This window comes from Tachysurus vachellii, chromosome 2 (genome assembly GCF_030014155.1).
Source record: "Tachysurus vachellii isolate PV-2020 chromosome 2, HZAU_Pvac_v1, whole genome shotgun sequence".
NCBI classification, from domain to species: domain Eukaryota; kingdom Metazoa; phylum Chordata; class Actinopteri; order Siluriformes; family Bagridae; genus Tachysurus; species Tachysurus vachellii.
Genome location: NC_083461.1, coordinates 16,699,664 through 16,722,610, shown reverse-complemented (window position 1 = coordinate 16,722,610; position 22,947 = coordinate 16,699,664). Strand labels below are relative to the sequence as shown.

Genomic DNA, 22,947 nt, shown 5'->3' with positions numbered 1-22,947 from the left:
TGCGCCATCTTTTCTCTGATCTTTCTCCATAAAGACACCATGTCATTGTGGAGAAATTGGAAATAGATGATAGCTTGGATTGACTTATTTTGTTGTTTGATTAAATATCAGGGTAATGTCAGTAAGCTTTCTAATTTAATTTAGAAAACACACATACACGTATTTGTACACTTGTGAGGACCTTGACATGGGACAGTGTTGTGAGGAACAACTTTTCTCGCAGTGTTATTAAAAAACAATGCCAACTCACACACATGCATGCACACATTATTTATTCTGTCCTCCATTACAAACACATTTCCAAGGATATTAAATAATGTTTTGCTTTTTGTTTGTTTGCAAACAGAGTGCTCTCTGTACAGAGACACCTTTGACTTAAAGAGGCACACCTTTGAGCCCTCCTTTTATTGTGCGATCTACAATGAAGAAAACACATGGCATGCTTTTAAATGAAAATAATTAATGATGGGATTTTATTGAGTTTTGTCACAAAAAATATATTTTTCAATAACAGCATTTGCCAAAATAGTTTATTCCTCTAGTACTAAAATAATCTGACAATGCTACAGTAATAATAGTTTTTATTTTTATAAGAACAACATGCTTTTTTCTATTAGCAAATACTTTTTACTCTAAAATACCTGCTAGAATTTGTGTTTTCTTAAAAAATAAAAATATGCAATTTGTCCAAGGTGTCCAAACATTTTCAGACAACTGTATAAAAGTCTTAGTTATATGTAATCTGTTTTCTTTATTCCACTGTGGTATTTCCCAGGACTATTAAGTTCAGAATCCACAGTATTACATTTACATACCTTGTGTCTTCAAAAGAATTTGAAACTGTCCTGGGGCATTTTAGCTTTACTTTTGCATATTATTGGTACAACCCATGTTAAGCAATATCTATAGCCAACCTGAAGAGCAGACACACAAGCAGGCTTTTCCCCACATTAGTCATGGTAAACAATTGGTGTGACTTACAAAATAAATGAAGCTTACAAGGTAGGGTAGCAGAACAGAAGCTCCGTGTTGTGGAAAATGAAACTACAAAACTACAAAATTTGAAGTTACAAAACTTCAAAACCTGCCAGAAAACACATCTTACTGAAGATAAAACTAATGGCAAAAGGAGCCACAAATAAGGAGTATCTATAGGCAGCTGTAGTACAGACTGGCAAAACATCTCAAGGGAGGAAATTAATGTATTAAAAATAATCCTTACATTTATAATGATGTTAGTTTGACCAGTTACTTTTGTGCCTGTGAGCTCTTGATTGATTCATTTCAAATCAGTTGTGGTGGTGTACATAAGGTAAGATTTGCTTTAAACATATAAAATACAAAACTACTGGTTTTGGTTTTGTGAAGTGGTAAAAGCGATTAGCTGCAACAAAACATGCAAGATGAGTCTCTAAGGTACTTAAACAAAAGCACTGCTGAGTGTACCTGAGACTACTTTTAACAATAGACATCATTCACAATGGTCCAAAACAGCTTTACAGAAATATCTAAATTTAATATCTACATTTTAAATGTATAAATTTCAACTGTAATTCAAATAAGTGTTGTTCCCCATGGCTTTTTATTGTAGATTTCACTGAATTACTTTCTCGTACCATTTGCGTATATGAAATACATGTGTTTCATTATGAAAAGAAACTATTACAAGGCAAAAATATTTGCATACGAAACTTATTATAACAGCTACTATTGAGGTGCCATTTGTTAGACTACATTCAAAATACATTTTTCAGGTTAGGCAAAAGCCTTTCATCTGAGCGTGTTTCAGTAGACAGAATGAGCTGAAGACAGACACTGTTGTTATGTCTGATGGCCTAGAGAATAAGGAGTTATATTTGAGGTGTTGATTATGTTTCAAGCTTTCTTCAGACAGACATCTCTTATAAATAAGTGTCTTTGATCAGTAATACAGCTTTCCTTGTGATTAAAAGGTGCTGTTTTCACTGTGCTCTGAAAAAGGAAATAAATAAAATAAAATATGAAAAAAATAAATAAATAAATAAATAAATAAATAAACAAAATGTCATTTTGTCTTATAAAGACTGACTACTGCATTCAGTTTACCCTGGCATGTACTTCCTTCTACAAGTTTTCCCTAGCTGCAGTCAGTAATTGTGTATGTGTAGAAATGTTACATTGTGATTGATGTCAATATGTAGCTCTGTTTAATGAATTGGCCTATGGGCGTGGAGGAGATGACACGTTGGCACCGCCCACTGTGATGTGATTGGCTGGTGCAGGAGCGAGTAGAAATAGAAAGGAATACCGGAGTATGTGAGAGTGCTTTAGAGCTGTCACTAGTGTGCACACTCAGTAACGGGCTCGGATTTATGCTTTATACACCACAATGAGTGACCAACGTTATCCTCTGAACGTCCGAATAATCGGCATCATGTATAAAGGCAAGAGCAAAGTAAGACTCTTTTACTGATTACTGGATCTAACGTACTGATTAGAAACCATGGCACTGACATTATAAATTCATTTATTATCTGTTTTGTATTTCAGTTGTACGTGGCATCTGTGATGTGGTCGGATGAGACTGACGTGATTGTATACAGGTCCCTCCAAGACTTCAAGCAACTTCACGTAAGAATCAGAAGATGCAGAAATGAATCAGATACTGAAACTTCAGTGCTTTGTAAAACGATCCACGTTGCTTAATGTTCTACAACAAGGATCAAGAGATCCAACATGTTTATATCTATTTTGTGTGGAGTTATTTTATTGAATATCTGTTCATCATGGTTAGTAGAGAATGAGGATGATGTCTGAGCCTGGTTTCGTCTTCATGTGGTCTCAGGGAGTTTATGCTCCATGCTGCTTCTGGAGTGCTCATTAAGGATGTAAATGTTACATATGAAATATCATTTCTATATGTATAATACTGAAGTAAAATAAATTGTTTTTTGTTTTTTTTCAATCTAATGCAGATTACGTTTTATTATTATTATTATTATTATTATTATTATTATTATTATTATTATTATTATTATTATTATTATTATTTTCATATTTCACACATTAAGTCGTAGTAAACAGTTTATTATAAAAAGTTTCAACTTGGGCGAAAGCTTAAAGTGAAACTGTGCTTTATTTATTTATTTATTTATTTATTTATCGCTAGTAGTTTTGATCAATAAAGTGTCTGGTCTTTTTAGATCTTTAAGTCTTGTTCAGCTCGTTCCATATAATGGGATTCTAAAGATTGTTGAATTTGTCTTATTTTTTTGACAGTTTTACATGTTTGGGCCAAGGTATTTGTGTGAGAGATTTGTTGTTGCTTGGTATTCATATATAGGAAGAGCAGATAAAACACATTAAACATAAACAAACACTTTCTTAACACCCAATGCTGCTAGTTGACCTGTCACTCAGTAGTCCATGCTCTCACACACCACAAGTGCTGAGTTATTTTGTGTTGTACCTGTCCCACTGGGTCTACTTGTACAGTGTGTATAGAGTCTAGTTGTCTATTTACAATATAACTAAATTGTGAATTGCACTACATGTATACATATGATTGCATCAATATAGTATCTATCTATCTATCTATCTATCTATCTATCTATCTATCTATCTATCTATCTATCTATCTATCTATCTATCTATCTATCTGTTGCTACTTTTCTGTGGTACAGTACACCAAGGCCTACTCCTGTATACCCCACTCTCCAACAAAGCTCAGTGTTTGTTTGTTTGTATTTATATATTTCCATTCATTTCAAAACAGAGGCAACTAAAGAAGAAAATTCAAATGGAAAACTCATTTCGCCAGCAAAACAGAGTGCTGCCCAGATTCGGAGGTACCTGCAGCTTCTTAACGCTCAAAGCGCTTTACTTTTTTTCCGTTTTGTGATGGAAAAAATTCAAATTTATTTTTAATGAAGGTGCCAAACACTTTCCTGCCAGGTTTCCTGATGAAGCTGAACCTCCAGAGGAAGACTCCAGCTCAGTGTGTGCAGCGTGTAAAGGCTCTGGAGTGCTACTGCACAAAGCTGCTGTGCTGTGAGCCACATATCTCTCGATCCTCTGATCTCATTCATTTCTTTATTCCCAACGAAGAAGAGCTGCTTCCAGAGTTTGTGCAAAACAGGTATCTTACTTTCTACTCTAGCTTTATAGTAACTGTCTTGCGGTATGAGTTAGGATTCTTAAAACACAAGTTGTATAGGAATATATTAGGAAGATGGGAATATACTCTCAGGAAAAAAGTAATAAATTGTGCCTTTCTTTGTCACTTGTACCTGGAGTGTACCTGTAAACATGATATAAAGTACATAATTGCACATTAATGAGGACTATTCTTGCATCTTTGAGCACTTGGACTAACCATTCAGCAATAACATTCACATACATTTGCACTTAAATCATATTTAGTAAATGATGCAAAAAATAAATAGAGGGTACTATCCCAGGTACAAGGAATGGTACTTTTGGGGGCCAAAAATAAAAGTATCTGTGGGAGTATCTTTTGAATTTGTTTACTGTGTGGAGATCTTAACATTGGTACCAATTAAATCTTTATCGAATGAACAAGGATATGATTAAAGGCTTGATTCTGTGGCCAGACCTCAAGTTTTCTTGTTTATTGATCTTTTTTCTTCTTTTTATCTATTGATAAAATATTGTTAAAATGTTATCTTGTAATGATATCAAATATCTTTTTTTGAAAGAATAATAAAGCAGTTAACAAATGTTTTGACCTAAGGAGCACTCTGGGTAAAAAAACATTTTTATACTGATCGGGATTTTTTTTTTTCAGCATTATGGTTTTTCAACCAGAAGATAACCCTAACAGAGTTGACCTGAGCAGTAAGCGTTTCAGTGTTGGGAACGTGTCCCAGCCATATATCACCAAACTGTATCGGTGTGTAGCTCCATATGAGACCAAAGACACTAAAAACAGACCATTTAGTGTAAAAGTGGATGAAAAGCTGGAAGTTCTCATTAAAGATAAAGCAGGTATGTCTTGCCCTATTTCTATGCAATGACACAGAGGGATTATGTTTTTGATTGAGCAGTTATCCATGATTATATTTACATTTGAAATCATCAGGATGGTGGCTGGTAGAGAATGAAGAGAAGCGTTTAGCCTGGTTTCCTGCTCCCTATTTGGAGTTGTGTGAGGATGAAGAAGAGGGAGATGATGAGTTTGACATTGAAGGTGGTCAAAGTAGGTTACATGGTTGATGAGATGATGAGATAAAAGTAAAAATGTATAAATTGAGTTAAAGTCTTTTAATCTTAAAATTCTTAATTTTTGTGCCCAGTGACTCTTTACTGTGCTATTAAGAGCTACACCTCTACCATGATGGATGAGCTATCGGTGTACATCGGAGCAGTGGTGAAGGTTATTCAGAAGTCTGATGATGGCTGGTGGCTTGTTAGGTAACTCAGTCTGACTGTTTTTGCTGATGTTGTACAGCATCAGCTATATTTTATTGTATACAAATGCTTCACTATGGTAGTGGCTCCATCTTGGAACCCTCTGGTAGGGAAACTCATTTGGAGCACTCTAGTTTAAAAGGATCTACAAACGCCCATAAGTGTACACAGAGAACCATTTTTCTAACAATGTATGCTACTGTAGTACAGATATTATTAATTATATTATACAATATAATATTACATATACAGTAAATCCCTTTTTAATTGGAATTTAGGTTTTATTTAAGTGTTCTTTTATGATGTGGGTGATTCTGGCTGTGTGATATTACTTTGCTTTTACAGATATAATGGAAAGGAAGGTTATGTGCCCTCTATATACCTGCAGCCATACACAAACCCTTTGTTTAGCATGCGGAAAATGTTGCACAGCTCCAACCTAAACCTGTCCACTTTATCAACCATGCTGTCTCACCCCACCAACAAGTCTAACTTCCGCAAGTCCCAATCTATGGAGATGATCTCTGAACTACCTGGCTGCAGTGCTCCAGTCCAACGTGACAAATCCAACAGCCGCAGTAGCAGCCTAAGCGATGACACTGATTTCTGCTCCAGCTCCTCTGTTTCACTGGGCCTGAGTCTGAATGGCTATGAAGAGGAAGAGAACCCAAGACAGTCAGATATAGATACAGAATCAGACAGTCCTGACAGTGCTCTGAGTATGGCGAGCCAAAGCCCTACCAATTCTGAAACCAGCAGTCCTTCCAAACACCACCCCCAGGTGCCACCTCGTCCACAAACCCAAGAGATTCTCACCCGCTGTACCACTTACACCAGAAAATCAGCCCTGGAAACCCAAGCTCGCCTATTTGATAGAACTGAGACTGTGAAGGCCCTGTGAAAGAATAGCATATGTTTTTTTTAACAAATGTTTGGTGATTCTGGACTGATCCCATGCTAACATATGATACTATTATTTCTGTCTTGTACAGTAAATATGTTTGAATACCATCATGTCTGTTGTATTTCCTCTAGCTGATTATATGCTATCCCTCGAATGTCCTTTTTAACCATTCATTTCTAAAGGGAAATTAATGGTTGCTTAAATACTAACATAGTATGAAAACACCATTTAATTACTTCCACTGGTAAGACAGGTTCTATTCTTAAGATAGGTTTAATAATAATATGTTTGCCTTTCCTTTTTTCGGTCACACGCCATGTCGTACAATAAGGCTGTCAAGGTGTCAGACAGAAAGCAGGCTGGTAATTAATTTTAAAAAATTCTATATTCTTCCTGTAAGCTGTACTGTGTCTTCCATAAGGGTTTGTAATCCATATCAAATCATGTTACATTGGCTCTTGTCTAAATGAAAAAAAAAGCCTTATGCCTGTGTTCTACTGTATACTGTAATTGTTTACATTCTAACATATTTTAGACCACTCAGAATAGAATGGGTGCTGTGGTTCCTTTTTTTGAGTATAGTTCATCTCAAAGTATTTTCTCATGTATTTTCCTTGCCACTTTCATCTATGGCTTGCTCATTTGGTATTCGGTAATTCGTAAAGAGTTTTAAAGCTTCTTAGGTTCCTCTGTAACAAAAGTTATCATACAAAGGAATCTGTAACTCGTTATATCTCTCTGAATACATGACTTCACCATCAGCTTAAACAATCATCTGTATACCTTATAAGAAATGGTATAAACAAGGCACGATTTCCTGGAGTACTAGTTGTCTTTGTAAATTCTATTACCTATGCAAGGAAATGGATCTGATTTTCATTGTTCTGTTCCTTGTATGTCAGCCTCTGTTTGACCTCTATTTAAGGTTTGTGTGTCATGTCATTTCACTTGTAAAAACATTGATTATTCTAGTGTGGCAACCAAATATGTAGGTTTGTCTAAGTAAATAAATGATTCACAGTCCACCTATGAAGATATTTGTATATTGTAAGTGACTAAATGTATATATCCAGTCTACATTTCAGATATTGAAGTATCGTATGCAAATGTATTTACATTTTATACAATCTTTAGGTTAGCAACAGTTAAATGGGTGAAGCAAGACCAAAATACTACATTAGTTCCACAGTATGGGATTATGTTGGAATTGAATTAAATATTTCCGAACTTTTAAGAAGCTCAGCTAAATATATAAGTGCAGCTATGACATTCATTCTACAATATAATATGGATGCAAAATAAAAGTGTTTTGTCTTTCAGCAGTCGTCATCTTTTGTGTCAGTTCTTTAATAGTTGCTGTTGGTTGATGAAAGGAGACAAAAAAATACATTCTCTTCCACCTACACATATGAATATTGAGCTCCAGTAATAGACAGTGTATAGTACATATACTGCTTTCCTTGTTACTGTGTGTATGTTTTGATCTTATTTTAAAATCTGTTTTTAATTTATTGTTTTATGTTAAGTGCATATAATATTAGTTGTCCACTGATAAGGATCATACGGTCCAAAAGAAAATACATTAAATGTGAATTATTTCATGTACAGGAGGTAGGATATTAACAGTTTGCTTCAGTAATAAACCTTAACACTGCCAAAAAAGCCTTGTCACATGCTTAACTACCCGTCTGCTTCTGCACGCAATCCAACTTCTGCAACTGATCCAGAATGCAAGTGTATGACTTGTCTTCAACCTTTCCAAGTTCTCACATACCACCCTATTGCTACTCTCCCTTTACTGGCTTTGAGTACCCGTGTGGATCAGATTTAATACACTGATGATTTCCTACAAAGATAAAATTGAGAACATTCTCTCTAATACTTTAACATTGTTTGGCCAGACATACTGTACCATCTCTCAAGTTACAATGAAGGCTCTTCTCTGTTCTGGCTCCTAGATGGTGGAATGGGCTCGCCCTAGATGTCTGAACAGGTGAGTCATTAGCTGTCTTAAATCAATGACAAAAGACTGACATATTTATAAAGCATTTTAGTTCTCTTTTTTTTTTTCAATGCACTTATGTAAGTTGCTCTGAATTAAGGGCATTTGCATTATATAAAGCAAGTCAAACAATAAAAGCCATTTCTTCGTGCACTTACTTTGTGTGCAATATTATGGTTTCTTCCTCTATTCTTAAACAGGAAACCATTTAATAACCTTGAGAACCCTGAAAATAATAACTTTAAATGAACAACTGCCAGTTTGCCATCTATAGATAAAGAATGTTGGGTCTGTTTTTACTTTTTATAATTAATGTAATGAATGGAATGAAACTGCAATAAATCATTAAAACTATGTCCTAAAATCAACAAAATTACTGCATGTGTTGTCTAATGTGTATGGTTCAATGTATTTGATGGGATCCAAAATAGATAGGAACAATGTTACATCGCCATCTGCTGTCCAAACATCTGGAAAAATCTACAGGCTAAACAATCCTGCCTGCCTCAAACAACACCTTTGTCTTTATTAAAACAGGTAAAAGTGGATGTTCCTAGTAAACACTATCTTGCCTTAAAATTAGGCAAACAAAGATCCATGATGACTGATATAAAATCCAATATAAAACCAAGTCAATAAAATAGAAGGTATAGTATATTCCACTAACAAATAATTATGTTTCATCCTTGATAAGGAACAATATACAGAAACTATGTTAATGCTGTAGAATAACCTTGGCAATATTTTATTAAATAGCAAGAATATGAAAGAGGTTACTATTATACGGCATATCCACATGAGTCAACCTGCAGAAAACACCACTGTGTTCCACTGGCCATTCAGAGACAACAGTGTCAAGAGAATAGAGTTTGTAGTCATTTGGAGCACACAAGCCATTGAAAGCTCAGTAGATTCCACAGCTCTGCTTTTGTAAAAGGTAAAACCTGGATGGTACTAAGTAAAACCTGGATGGTACTAAAATAGGCCTCCGTTGCTTCTCGACAAGTGTGGTTAGCACCTGATATTTATAATACCCTGTGCTAGAAAGTAAAAGAAAAAGAAAATAGAATCATCTGAATCATTAGGTGTCAGATGGTCTCAGATGGCATGGTTAAGCTGTGTTTTGTTGGATGGAAGCATCTGCTTGGACTTGATGAAACACAGAACTGTTTAGGATGTATCATTTCACTAACAGCTGTAAATCTTTAACACAGTGAAATATGGTGAGTCCGGATGTGCTTGTTTACTGTGTTTTGCATTTAAAGATTATTCAAGATTTTGTTAGAAGTACAAGTAGGGTTACTAATGTTGTTTGGCATGCTCATTAGGGATAAAGTTTAATATAAAAATATAACTATAAAAAATATAGGTTTTTATTTGCTGTTCTTTCAAACAAATAATTCAAGCCTTCAAAATCCCATATTATTGTATAGTAATATATATAATATATAAATATATTATATATTATTGTATATATATAGTGTATAAAATCCATTGCAGGTTATCACTGTATTATGTATATATAGGGATAAAGTTATAAATATATATATATATATATATATATATATATATATATATATATATATATATATATATATATATATATATATATATATATATATGTGTGACAATGTCAAATGTTAAAATTAAATCTAAATAAATTTTCAATAAGATTTAGAATTGATTATATTGGTTTAGTTTTTCTAGAATGAATAGAACTCAGATTAAACCCTTTCCATGATTTTAAGTCACACTCCAACTAACAGTGTTTGGCTGGTTATGTTTCATATCAGAGTGGTGGCTATGAAGTGGAGCTTTTTGTAGACCCCCCAGACCATGACCTTATCTGTATCATATGCAAAGGGGTTCTACGCTGCCCTGTGCGTGTGGCATGTAACCATGTCTTTTGCAAGAAGTGCATTTTGCTGTGGATGCGGAGGTATGAATAATATAAATGTAATTTGCAGTTGAGATGATTCAGACCAATATTCATGTTTCCATGTGAATATGCTAAAATTTTGTACCAAATCAATCTAGACAGGAAACATGTCCATGCTGCAGGAAGCCTGTCAGCCAGCGCCTTATATTTATTATGTTCAAGCTCAGTAAATCCATTGGCCGTTTACCAATCAAGGTAAGAAAAACCTTGCTCTGAATGATGGGAAAAGTATAATGATAATCTCAGCCAAAATTTTTGATCACATGTTATTATTCTCAGTGCCGAAACGAGCAGCAGGGTTGCACAGCCACCTTCCCCCTCTCAGAGCAGTACCTCCACAGCTCCACATGCCCATTCGAGTGGCTGCTGTGCCCACAACAGGGCTGTGGAACTAGGACACTGAGAAAAGAAGCCCAGGCACATGCTCAGGTCTGCAGCTACTGGAAGCAGCTGTGCCCGATGGGTTGTGGCACGCTCCTGAACCGTACTACACAAGCCGAGCACAACTGCTACAGAGAGCTGCAGGAGCACTATGAGGCCCAGCGACAGACACAGCGAACCATTGCTTCTGCACTGCGCAGGAAAATGCAACGCATGCAAAGCCGCATGGCCAACATGACTCAACAGATCAGCCTGATCTGCGAAAGCCTGGAGCTCAGAGAGAACCTGGAAGAAGGAGAGGAGGAGGAAAGTCCTGCTGAGGGAACCAGCACAAGAAGAAGCTTCAGAGACAGCCAAAGGCCCATCACATGCAACAGCTCCAGCAGCAGCAACTCTTAAGAAATATGCCCATTATGTGTTTTATAAGATGTGATAATGTGTAAGTTCTGATGGATTCTTAAACCCAATTGCTTGTCATGTGGTCTGTGTGGTTTTATCACTATATGAGTAAACTCTAACAGTTGGGTTGCATATACCATGCAATACTGCTACACTAATATGTATTGAAGAATGTTACGTCAACAGAAACTAGGTATATTGTGTTGAGCATGACCGAATGGGAGGAAAACTGAGAAACTAGAAAACTAGAGTTTTTCAAATCTAAATAGCAGTAAATAAGCATACCAAATGTACATACATAATAATGTCATTTCATATAATCAATTTATTTTATAGTGCGGTCTTCACATTTATTAAAACCAAAAACATATGAGTGCATATGGGAAGCACATTAAACAGTGAACCCATGTTCTGCTTGCAGTGAGTTACAACAGAATATAAACATATTTAATTCTGCACTATTGCTTTTATACTGTATTTTATTTTTATTACTGAATAAACCAAATACCAAATGCACAGTGGTAAAAAAATGGTTCAAAGATGGCCACAAAGAGGCACTATTCTGAAGGTAAAGCATGGTTCAGGATCCAGGTCTCACTAGAGCCCAGAGCAGAAGAGTGTGAAGTTCTGGTTGGCTCTCGAAGGCTGAGTGCATTATTGGGGAAAAAATATCATCCATGTTTGGAAACACAAACACTTTCTGTAAAGTGTGCGCAAGATATTAAAAACTGTAAATTCATTCATTCATTCATTCATTCATTCATTCATCTTCTACTGCTTATCCGAACTACCTCGGGTCACGGGGAGCCTGTGCATATCTCAGGCGTCATTGGGCATCAAGGCAGAATACACCCTGGACGGAGTGTCAACCCATCACAGGGCACACACACACACACACTCATTCACTCACGCAATCACACACTAGGGACAATTTTCCAGAGATGCCAATGAACCTACCATGCATGTCTTTGGACCGGGGGAGGAAACCGGAGTCCCCGGAGGAAACCCCTGAGGCACGGGGAGAACATGCAAACTCCACACACACAAGGCGGAGACGGGACTCGAACCCCGACCCTGGATGTGTGAGGCAAACGTGCTAACGACTAAGCCAGCGTGCCCCCCACTGTAAATACATGATATACAAAAAAACAGAATATAGTAAATGTTTAACCTGAAACTCATCTTCAAGTTTTTTCTCAATCCATTCAGTGACATGACAGAAAGTCAATTCCCATTCCCCCCGTTTGGGATGAACTTGCATGTCAAGCTTTGGAGGCACATAGAAAAAAAGATATTCCATTAAACATTTAATCAGATTATTAAGATTACCAAAGAATGTAATGTAATGTAAAAGAAGTGTTTGTGAGCGTGGACTGTACCATATTCTCTCCATAGGGGGAGGTGGAATATTGACAAGTTCTCCAGAAAGTTCTTTAATCTCAACAGTGAGCAGCAGATGCGTGTTTGATATATTTGTTGTATATGGATTTATCAATTTTGTCGACAAGTCTCAAAATCCACTCCTGCCTCTAGATAAACTGCTGGAAAGAGGAGAAGTAAGAGATGTTCGACAGCTGGACGGTATTAAGCATTAGGCAAAGAAGATTAAAGACAGCTTTGACACTGATCTAGACTAAATCTAGATTTGAAAGCAGTTTAAAGATATAATCTATGCATCACAATGTAAAAAGCTAACTGCCGTGTATTAAAGAATATTTTTGGATGTATCAGTCATTTCTCAGCACCAGAACTAGTGTCCTTCTCTACCGGAGTTTTCTGAGGCTCGGTGGTCGGTGAGCCTGCACAGGATACCTCATCAATGTCAGCCAGTACAGCAAGATTGCTCCAGACAACCAGACAGTAATATTTTCTATTATTATTAAGTGATTATAGGTAAAAAAAAAAATAGCAGTTCTTCATCTTAAAAACTCTCTGCTATCTGCTAGACAAACTGCAAATACATTGTACTGTATTCAACAAGCCTTCATTTCCCATGTGGAAAGAACAGCACTGAGAAAGTATTTTTAGTTTTGACTAGGTAATTTCTGGGTCAGAAAAAACTATTTAAAAAATATAAACTATATCCTGAAATCAAGAACCCAGAGATCCATTGTATAGAACATTGTATAGTTGCTTTAAGGAATATTTGAAATTATATGAATAACATGAATGGATAATATAACAAACTGCATCATTAAAGGTGTTCAGCACAAACTAACCTTACATGGTAGGTCTGCATCACTTTCAGGACTACTTTAGGTCTTTGCCCAGTTTTGACAGGTTAATTTTTGTCTCTAATCTCATATGCAGGGCTCCTGTATACTCAATATTCAACTGGAGCCACAGAGCCACAAACAACAATATGGGATTTTAAGGGCTTGAATTATTTGTTTGTATATACAAAACAACAGCAGAAAAACAACTATATTTATTTATAGTTATATTTTTTATATTAAATATATACTATATTTTTCCCCCCAAAACAATCCATACATCATGGATAAATAAAAAAATACAATTAAATGGGTCATAATCAGGGTCTTGGTGGAGAGCATTAAAGGATTCGGATCACACAGAATACAAATGACAAACTATTACAGCAGATTATGAGGCCCAAATCGCATGATAATGATCTGTAAGAGGGATGAAATGTGATTAGAGCAGCAGGACTGTGATGCAAAGAATTACATAACAACTGCAGATAATCAGGCAGGGAGCAGCAAAAGTCAGACACACAGATAGTCTTACAGGCCATTCTCTTTCACAGAGAATATTCTAGTCTCTTTCTCAGAGAACAGATCTGGACATCTTCAAACAGAGATTGTCTTTAACGCTGATATGCATAAACACAAATCACACAAAGTTTATAAACACCTGATCACCAAATTTGGGGGAGTTCAAAGCAGGAAACATGAATGCACATCATACACAAACATTCATCCTTAGTAAATGCCTGGTCAGGGTTACCATTAGCCTACTAGTTTGTGTATATTTTGGGAAATAGAACCAAATAAACTTATTAAAAATATTACAGGGAAATGGCAGAGCTAGGAGTCACAGTCCCTGTTGACATTGCTGGAGTTTTTTCCAGTATTTACAGGGATTATATTTAATTGAAGACACACAATGTTTATGTTTATGTTTATAGTAAATCTAAATACAGAAATGGATATCTGGAGCACTACACAGGTACAAATACACATTACACACTTTTTTTGACCTATCGGGGTGACCAACTCCAACTCGAGTCACTTTAAATCAAGAAGCTTTTATTGTCACTTCAACCATATACGTTATAGCTGATGCAGTACATAGTGAAATGAAACAATGTTTCTCCAGGTCTATGCTACTACATAAAAACAAAGTGCTACATAAAACAATACAGCGCAAATCACTTAAAGTAAGTTGTCCTAGTCACATAAAGTGCCTCGTGTGAAACCTAGTGCAAACAGTGTGAGACAAAAAACAGACAATACAAAACACTGGAGGACATTCATTCATTCATTCATTCATTTTCTACCGCTTATCCGAACTCAGGTCACAGGGAGCCTGTGCTTATCTCAGGCATCATTGGGCATCAAGGCAGGATACACCCTGGACGGAGTGCCAACCCATCGCAGGGCACACACACACACACACACTAGGTACAATTTTCCAGAGATGCCAATCAATCTTCCATGCATGTCTTTGGACCAGGGGAGGAAACCGGAGTACCCGGGGGAAACCCCCGTGGCACGGGGAGAACATGCAAGGTGGAGGCGGGAATTGAACCCCGACCCTGGAGGTGTGAGGTGAACGTGCTAAGCACTAAGCCACCATGCCCCCCATACTGGAGGACAGATATACAAAATAGTTCTGACTAGTATACATTCTGTAATTGAGCATTTATGCAAAATAAGAGGACTGTAAACAATAAGAGGGTTCTGGGTAACATACAGTATCTCACCAAAGTGAGTACACCCCTCACATTTTTGTAAATATTTTATTAGACCTTTTTATGTGACAACACTGAAGAAATGACACTGTGCTACAATGTAAAGTAGTGAGTGTACAGCATGTATAACAGTGTAAATTTGCTGTCCCATCAAATTAACTCAACACAAAGCCATTAATGTCTATACCGCTGCCAACAAAAGTGAGTACACCCCTAAGTGAAAATGTCCAAATTGGGCCCAATTAGCCATTTTCTCTCCCCAGTGTCATGTGACTTGTTAGTATTATAAGGTCTCAGGTGTAAATGGGGAGCAGTTGTGTTAAATTTGGTGTTATTTCTCTCACTCGCTACTACTGGTCACTGGAAGTTCAACATGGCACCTCATGGCAAAGAACCCATCACGTGCAACAGCTCCAGCGGCAGCAGCTCTTAAGAAATATGCCCCTTATGTGTTTTATAAGATGTGATAATGTCATTTCTGATGGATTCTTAAACCCATTTGCTTGTCATGTGGTCTGTGTGGTTTTATCACTAAATGAGTAAACTTTAACAGCTGTGTTGAATTTTCACTACATAAAGTGAGGCTTGGTTACACACCTCAGGCATTGACCTGGGGCTGGAACAAGCCTGTGATCTGGGGCATGCAAGAATATTCATAATATACATTGTACTGATTTATTTTGATGTGAATCAGCTGTTTTTTTGGTGATATTTGTGGCTTACTCTTATTTTGCTCAGCTTGCACTGAATATTGTAGGCAACTTGATCAGACACTTGCTTCTCACAGAGAAAATCTTAGAAGATACAACCAATCAGGGCATTAACCCAGACAGGCTGCATTCCTTCGCCGTGATGACATGCATTCTAAATAAAGCAAACATAATGAGAAATGAAAACAAAAAGAAAGAAAGAAAATTTTAATGCCAGTTCATGAAAGGACAGACACATTCATTCACACTTTTACTGCTCAAAAAGATAAGCACGAAAAAATGAATGCTTTAAGAGGATCTTTTTCAGTAGAACTGCTTTGCCTGCTGTTATGGCAGAAGCAAAGTGAAGATCTTCCTTGAACTGAAGAGATTAGATCAGTCATGTAGGTGGTGTAGTCATAGCTAGACATACTGTAGATGAGATCTTTTCAGTGCTTCCAGAAACCTGCACTTATGTAGAAGATTTAACCTCTTGTGATACAGGGATATCTATTTGTGGGAAAAATTACTATTATTACTATTATTATAATTGTTATTAACAGGATTGTATCAGGCATTTGAACAAAATATATAATTCATTTATTTTGTTTTATAACTTGAAGCACAACAGACACTTACCAGGTTGATTCTGGCCATCATTTCTGCACAAGGATGCTGCACGAAGTTGATGGAACCACTGCTCTTTCTCCCTGCCTGTTCTGGCAAAGAGGTAGAGTGTGCTGCTGTGATTGGCTTTAGATAGTGAAAGGAATGATTTCTCATTAAAATGTGCATCCTGTTGATCCTCTGTTATTTCCTCTGAACTTGCTGCAGTAATGCATATGGGATACTTTCTGTTCCACAGTCTCTTCTGTGCCAGGGTAGGGGGCAACAGGAATACCTATTGCAAAAAGAACCTTCTTCATGTTTTTGTGTGTAAAACAATGTGCAAATCAAACAAGAGACACAATAAGAAACAATGCTGTAGTAGTATTGAGTTCAATGTGTAGCACAGACCTTGCTGCCGTCCAGGCGAAACCTACGAGAGTGGGTGAAGCTTTGATCATAACATAGCTCATTAAAGGTGGCCCACTGGGGATTGTTGCTGCAGGGATAGTCTAACTGAATACATGGCCCCTCCAGTGTCGCATACACAGAGTGCATAAGAGAAGGGTGGTATGTTTCTGGATCATAGGAATACATCTCCTTAATCCAGCCCTGCAATGCAAAACAAATTTTCGTCCCTCTTTTATCTAAAAAAAAAATATAAAAATTGGTGTTATGATGTTACTATTGTTGAATTCCCTACATTGTTTCAGATACCTCAATATGTTTATAAATTATTGTTTAATAAAAATAGGTTAAGCAGATTTGGTGACAGCCAGACTTCAAAACAATTCTATCAATAAAGGCAGACATGTTAAAATGATGGCAATTTAATTTAATATACAGGGTTAAATCTAAACTTTTGTCTCCTTGGACAAAGTGAAACATTGGGCTTTCCTTGTCAGAGGTCTGATTCCAAGAATGTGATAAACACACCAATAACCATCCAAAGAACCCAACGTAATTGATAAATTACGTTGTACACACTTTATTTGTACTACAACATTAGTACCAAATTAAAAGGAACATGCATTTTAAAAGATTACCTTAAGTGTGTTGATTTTGCTCTCACCATGAATACAGTCATGTGTGTTCTGAATAAACCTATCTGAGTGAAGAGAATAGTGATGTCTGGTCAATTCTAATTGAATAAGGAGGAGCCCCAGCATGAAGCCAAATGCCAAGCCAACAATCATTCCAGACCAATAAGAGGACACAGGCAAGATGAAAAAGCAGTATGATAAAACAGCAACACAGCTGAGACCCATCCCTGGGACTTGGGAACAGGGCTGGTCCGATGCATGCTTGACTGCCAGATCACTTTTATTTGTCAAATTTATACCATCTTCATGTTTGCAGATCTCAGTGGGCTCTTCAGCTCCCAATTTGTTGAGTTTACCATGGAAATGGTATTTTCTGCAGTGAATGCATTTCCTATTGAGCCTCACAGGCTGACTAGACATGGCAAGTCCCCCACATTCTAATTTATAGCTTGTCCTAGGACTCTCAGTTTCTGAAAGTTCACCACTTGAACTTCCAGACCCTTTAGAGTAGAAAGTATCAATGGAGCCTGTGCTCTTTTGGTGCTTAAGCTTGCCCGTGCTGTCCTCACGCATGATCTTACTGAACACACTGAGAGGCTCGTGCATGGCCTCAGTAAGCTTACGACAAGTGTCTTCTAGCTCCACTTTAAAAAAGCTTGTTTTAGCATCAGTTGGTGAAAGATCAACAGGGGATGGTGGGGCAGTGTGAGAGGCTCCAATATGGCCTTTAGATTGTGTGAGCTGGGTCCACAGGTTCAGGTTGAGCTTAGAGTCTGACTTGGATTGGGACACCTCAGGATTGCAGCGAGAAAGCTCAGTGGAGATGGACTTCACCAAGCTGATGAAAGGTCTGGGCTTGAGTGATGAAGTGCATTTTAATTCCAGCTCTGTGGAAAGAGACTTTACCAGGCTAGCCAGAGGCTGATGAGAGGGGGAAAGGAAACCCAGCCTGGAGGATGAGCAGTCCCCAAGGGAGCCTGGTGAAGATGGGGACACAGGAACATGAAACACTGGAGAGTGGACAATCCAGTCTTTGTCTTTTTCTGTCTGCATTTCATTGGAGGATGGCTTGGGCTGGAGGAAATTCTGGTTATTCCTGTCAAGTTTGACTGTAAGATCACCATCTTTGAGACTGTCCCATTCACCTTTTGTGCCTATTAGCTGGATGATGATGCCAATCCTACCAGGGTCATGCTGCTCAGTCGGCAGAGTTGGGTCTTCAATTTTATTTCCTGCCATGCTTCTTATCTCTATGTGCCACACAAAAATCACCTTCAATACATCAGAAAAGAAAAAACAAACTGTCAGCTGCTTTACCTTAAAAATATGGCATTATCATTTCATAGCATTCTATTTACTACCCAGCAGCATATTTTATTTTTAAGATAAAGCACTGTTTAAGATGACACCAGGTTATTACTTTCCATTCTATTTTTTTTTTATATAAAGCATTGAATGGATCTTTTTCTGTTATAAGTTACCTGTCTGCTGCTAAAAACTGTATAATGTAATGATGAGTGGCAATTGTTTGGTACTGTGAACATACCAAACTGTGAACATAACTATCGGGAAGTGACTAGAAGGCAAACATGCAATAAAATCATTCCGTTGAAGCTAGCTGAAGACTAGTTGTGCAGTTGTTGTAAGTTCAGTGACAAATTCAGCATCTCAACTGCCTCAAAACATTACGTGTACCTACAAAAGATGGAATAAGGGGCAAATGGGGAACACACACCTATATCATATTTCCTAAAGCATTTCTATGCTGCATTAAATAATCATTTGAAAGCATTAGCAAACATTAAAGCAATGACTCCTTTGTATAAAAACATATCCATAAGCAAAATTAGAGACAGACTAGCAAATGCCATTGATTACAAATGTAATTGTTAAGGATCATAAAAACACTACAGTTACAGCTGAATGCTACTTTTGTTCAATAAAATTATTGATATCTGAAGTATTAATAATTGTTAGAAAGCAATTCCTATGTCATCTGTTTTGGTCAGCTGTTTACTTCAAATTTATTAGGAGAAAAGTATAAAGAATTGAAGAAGTGGTTATTTCAGCAACTTTATTCAAATGTTTTTAGATGCTGCTTTTTTCATGCATAAATACATGGCTAAATGCGGCATTTCTATCGTCTTAATTGCTAATTATGATTAATCGAAGAAAACTCAAAATCATAGATCATATGTCATAATTACTATAAACATGGAAGCAGTCAAACCCAGTTGAGGTGTGAATATTTATTTTTAACAGAAAGTTCAAAATTCCATCTGATCAATAAATCAAAAGAAAGACGCTTACCCAGTTGTGGATGTTCTTTACCTACAGCTCAGAGCTTGGTTCCACTCTAGGTGCCTTCTCCCTGCATGCCTTCGGCATTTTAACACAGACGACCACATCATCGAAAACCTAGATTTAACCATATTTGAGTTCTTTAGAAACTATGATATTGTGAAGTCGTGAAGATAATCATCTCTTCATTTCTGCTTCTGCCCTGATGTGATTTGGCGAACAGCAGGTGATTATGAAATGCATGGTTACTTATATCTTTAATCCAGATTAAGTAATGCAGTCTCAACATAATCACTCTTACAACACACTGCACAGAATTTGGGGCACTGATCATGAAGTATTGTGGTCAAAATAAATAAAATAAGTGAATCATAGAATTGAAAGTTACCTAGTTGACACAAAGTTACCTCCTTTTGTTGATAGCATAGTGGGTAGTATGTTGGGTCTTGGATTGTTATGCATGACCTCCTCAATTTGAGTCCTGCACTTGCCATCTTTCCAGTATTTATTATTGTTATTACTGCATTGTCTGCTCCAGACTATTGAGCAGACTATAACAGCTCCCTGTCCAGTGTTTCCCACCACTCTATCCAATCAGATAATAGGTCCTGATTGGTACTCACACTGTATTGAGCCGTAACAGATATAAAATATCCTGCGAGTAAGCAGAGCAAAAATTAATTTTGATTATAATTTTATTTGATAAGTGACTTCCAGAATAATACAGTATATTAAATGACATCTCAGAATTTCAGCCTGACAGGAGGAAGTGAATTAAACCACAATGTTATACTTGACCCCATTAACACACAGCACAAATTTGGTGGAGATCAGACAATGTACATTTTTGTTTTAGCCAAAAATATAATCTGGTTTTGAATAAAATCTCACTTGCGCCTTAGGAAACTCAAGAGAAACATGGGAGGGTGATTAATTAATCAGATCAGAAGTCAATTTTTTGGCAAAAAAAAAAACTTTAAAAATGGAACTGATCAGTTTAATTTCAAAAAAGCAATATGGAAGTGACGAATGAAAATTTGAATGAAAATTCGTAGTAGTATTTCAAATGTGAAAAGCTATGTCTAAAACTGCTTAACATTTGCTGCTTGATTGATTCTGCCCTTAACTCTTAATATTCACTAGACATTTTTACATTTTCTTGTTCATTGTTCATTTATGTATGCCTGATCATCATCAAAACTCCACTAACAGATTACCATAGAGATGCAGGAGACCAAATTTCAGACTTCAGAACTCAAACTGAGGATGCATCCAGTTACAGGTAGCTGCCATGCTGTTTAAATGACATCCTGACTAGCTGACATGCTATAAGGGAGAATTAGCTGGGATTAAGGACAGCTAAAAATGAGAAGAAAAGGGGTTAAATAAATAGTAATTTATAGGCTACATTGGTATGCCTGTCTCACAGTATACCATGATGTGGAAGTCAGAATTAATTATAGCAACAATGCTATATTATATGACTATATTATGACATTACGAAAAAATCCATTACCAAGTACCATTTTAAATTATATTACAAAGTTCTATTATGCTACTATTTCCTAAGACAGACCAAATTTAGGAATACAACCAAATGTAGTGAAAATCACAGTAGCGTCTTTTTCAAGCAACCTCCTTCCCTTTGTGCCTGCTTCACCCTTTGAGACTGTACTAGATAAAAAGGTAGGGCAAATTAATTATGTTCTGGCCCAGATAAAGGTTTTTGAAGTCCACAACAGGAATGGGTGCTCTTTGAATAAAGTAAAATAAAAGGCAAAAATGATTGAAAACAATACATGTTAGTAGGTGGCATTGAAAAGGGTATCCTTATTTAGGGATTCTTATAACTCCACCCAGTCACCCATATCTCATCTGCATACCTTTCCATCTATTTAAACTGCCAGTGACAGATGTAGTGTATCAAAAATAGCAAGCACTCTGAAACTGGAAACTTCTCCTAGCTTCGGTGGGCTGTAGCGGTATTTGTCTTCCCCAACGCTATGCATTCAGCAAGGATTTATAATATCTAGAAGTACGTAAATAGGTTTAACAGGTAGAAGGCACATATGCAATAGTAATTCTTGGAGTAATTTATGTCAAACAGACTTATTTGAGATTTAATTGGATGTCTTCTTAAAATGGCTACAGTTTTGGGGCAATTTATGGAGTTTCACCCAGTTCATGGTGCCAATGTGAAACTGGACTGCTATGGGACTAAGGCCACTCGTGTTGAAAGTTTTGCTAATGGAATTTGCTTTAGTAAACATCCTTTAAACCCTGGAGAGATTTTCTTGGTGGAAATCGAGGACAAGGAGATAGGCTGGTGTGGCCACCTCAGGATTGGACTAACAGCACATGACCCTCAAAAGTTGGAGACGGTTCCTGAGTATTCCCTGCCTGACCTGGTGGAACAGGGAGGAAGCTGGGTTTTTGCCATAACCAGAAATCATAACAAAGTTATTGAGAATGAGGTTCAGGAGGCCCAAGGAGCAGGTGGGCAGCAAGCAGATGAGGATGAAGGCAGCAATATAAAAACATTTTTCACTGAAAGTCACTTGTATATAGATAATTTATGCATACCAAAGGATAAGTTGGTGGGACGTAGTCGGCCTGGTCGGTTCAGTCACATCCTGGATGATCTGTATAAAACGAACGCTTTGCCACCCACTGCCAGACGCAGTCGGATAGGAGTTTTGTTTGTGCCAAAAAGACAAGGTTTTGCTGATATGCATATTGTCATTAATGGTGAAGACATGGGTGCCTGTGCCAAAGGTGTTCCCACCATTCAGCCTCTCTATGCTGTTGTGGATGTATTCGCCGCTACTAAAAGTGTCAGAATTGTACAAGTGGAATATGGCCGTGAGTCCTCAAATGTTTTTCAATCATACAATATCTCTCTCTCTCTCTCTCTCTCTCTGTATATATATATATATATATATATATATATATATATATATATATATATATATATATATATATATGTTTGTGTGTGTGTGTGTACATGTTATATTTGTGTTTCTGTGTGTATGATCTAAATTGAACTGTTCTCTCCTCTCTTCTCTTTTTGTTCTAGTTCCCTCACTTCAGACACTTTGTCGAAAAACTATTCAGAAGTACATCATTCACAGAATGGCTTTGGACTGGTTGGAGCTCCCAGAGATGCTAAAACATTACTGTAAATTTGAGTAACAAAGTCATGGGAGAACTGGAAAAGCTCTGACAGTTGCACAGCTAACAGTTGGATTATAACATTTGTTCAACACATGTAAATAACAAATGGTAAACAATTACATGTATGTAAGATATTATTATTTATTATTTATCTACCACTTTAATT

At 36.8% G+C, this 22,947-nt stretch overlaps 4 protein-coding genes across 4 annotated transcripts; 3 read left to right on the top strand and 1 right to left on the bottom strand.

The window, feature by feature from the left end:
* The first annotated feature begins 2,276 nt into the window (after positions 1-2,276).
* noxo1b (NADPH oxidase organizer 1b) lies at positions 2,277-6,420 on the top strand. Its single transcript, XM_060860299.1, has 8 exons — positions 2,277-2,434; positions 2,530-2,610; positions 3,755-3,827; positions 3,934-4,117; positions 4,787-4,986; positions 5,081-5,197; positions 5,295-5,412; positions 5,755-6,420. Exons 1-8 carry the CDS (start codon positions 2,369-2,371, stop codon positions 6,308-6,310), a joined length of 1,395 nt encoding a protein of 464 aa, XP_060716282.1. The 5' UTR covers positions 2,277-2,368; the 3' UTR covers positions 6,311-6,420.
* Positions 6,421-8,235: 1,815 nt separating this feature from the next.
* On the top strand, positions 8,236-11,034 carry rnf151 (ring finger protein 151). Its single transcript, XM_060887944.1, has 4 exons — positions 8,236-8,306; positions 10,109-10,254; positions 10,353-10,449; positions 10,534-11,034. The coding sequence occupies exons 1-4, from the start codon at positions 8,295-8,297 to the stop codon at positions 11,032-11,034; spliced, it is 756 nt and encodes a 251-aa protein (XP_060743927.1). The 5' UTR covers positions 8,236-8,294.
* A 557-nt stretch (positions 11,035-11,591) lies between these two features.
* tex2l (testis expressed 2, like) lies at positions 11,592-18,668 on the bottom strand. Its single transcript, XM_060887932.1, is given in 14 exon segments — positions 11,592-11,671; positions 11,674-11,734; positions 12,206-12,320; positions 12,408-12,543; positions 12,780-12,877; positions 13,254-13,285; positions 13,288-13,381; positions 15,565-15,638; positions 15,692-15,834; positions 15,974-16,094; positions 16,097-16,167; positions 16,297-16,558; positions 16,675-16,875; positions 17,310-18,668. Coding segments are annotated over 14 exon segments (2,724 nt in total). The 5' UTR covers positions 18,546-18,668.
* A 2,871-nt stretch (positions 18,669-21,539) lies between these two features.
* On the top strand, positions 21,540-22,932 carry neurl2 (neuralized E3 ubiquitin protein ligase 2). The gene is made up of 2 exons (XM_060860280.1): positions 21,540-22,469; positions 22,684-22,932. The coding sequence occupies exons 1-2, from the start codon at positions 21,749-21,751 to the stop codon at positions 22,797-22,799; spliced, it is 837 nt and encodes a 278-aa protein (XP_060716263.1). The 5' UTR covers positions 21,540-21,748; the 3' UTR covers positions 22,800-22,932.
* The last annotated feature ends 15 nt before the right edge of the window (positions 22,933-22,947 follow it).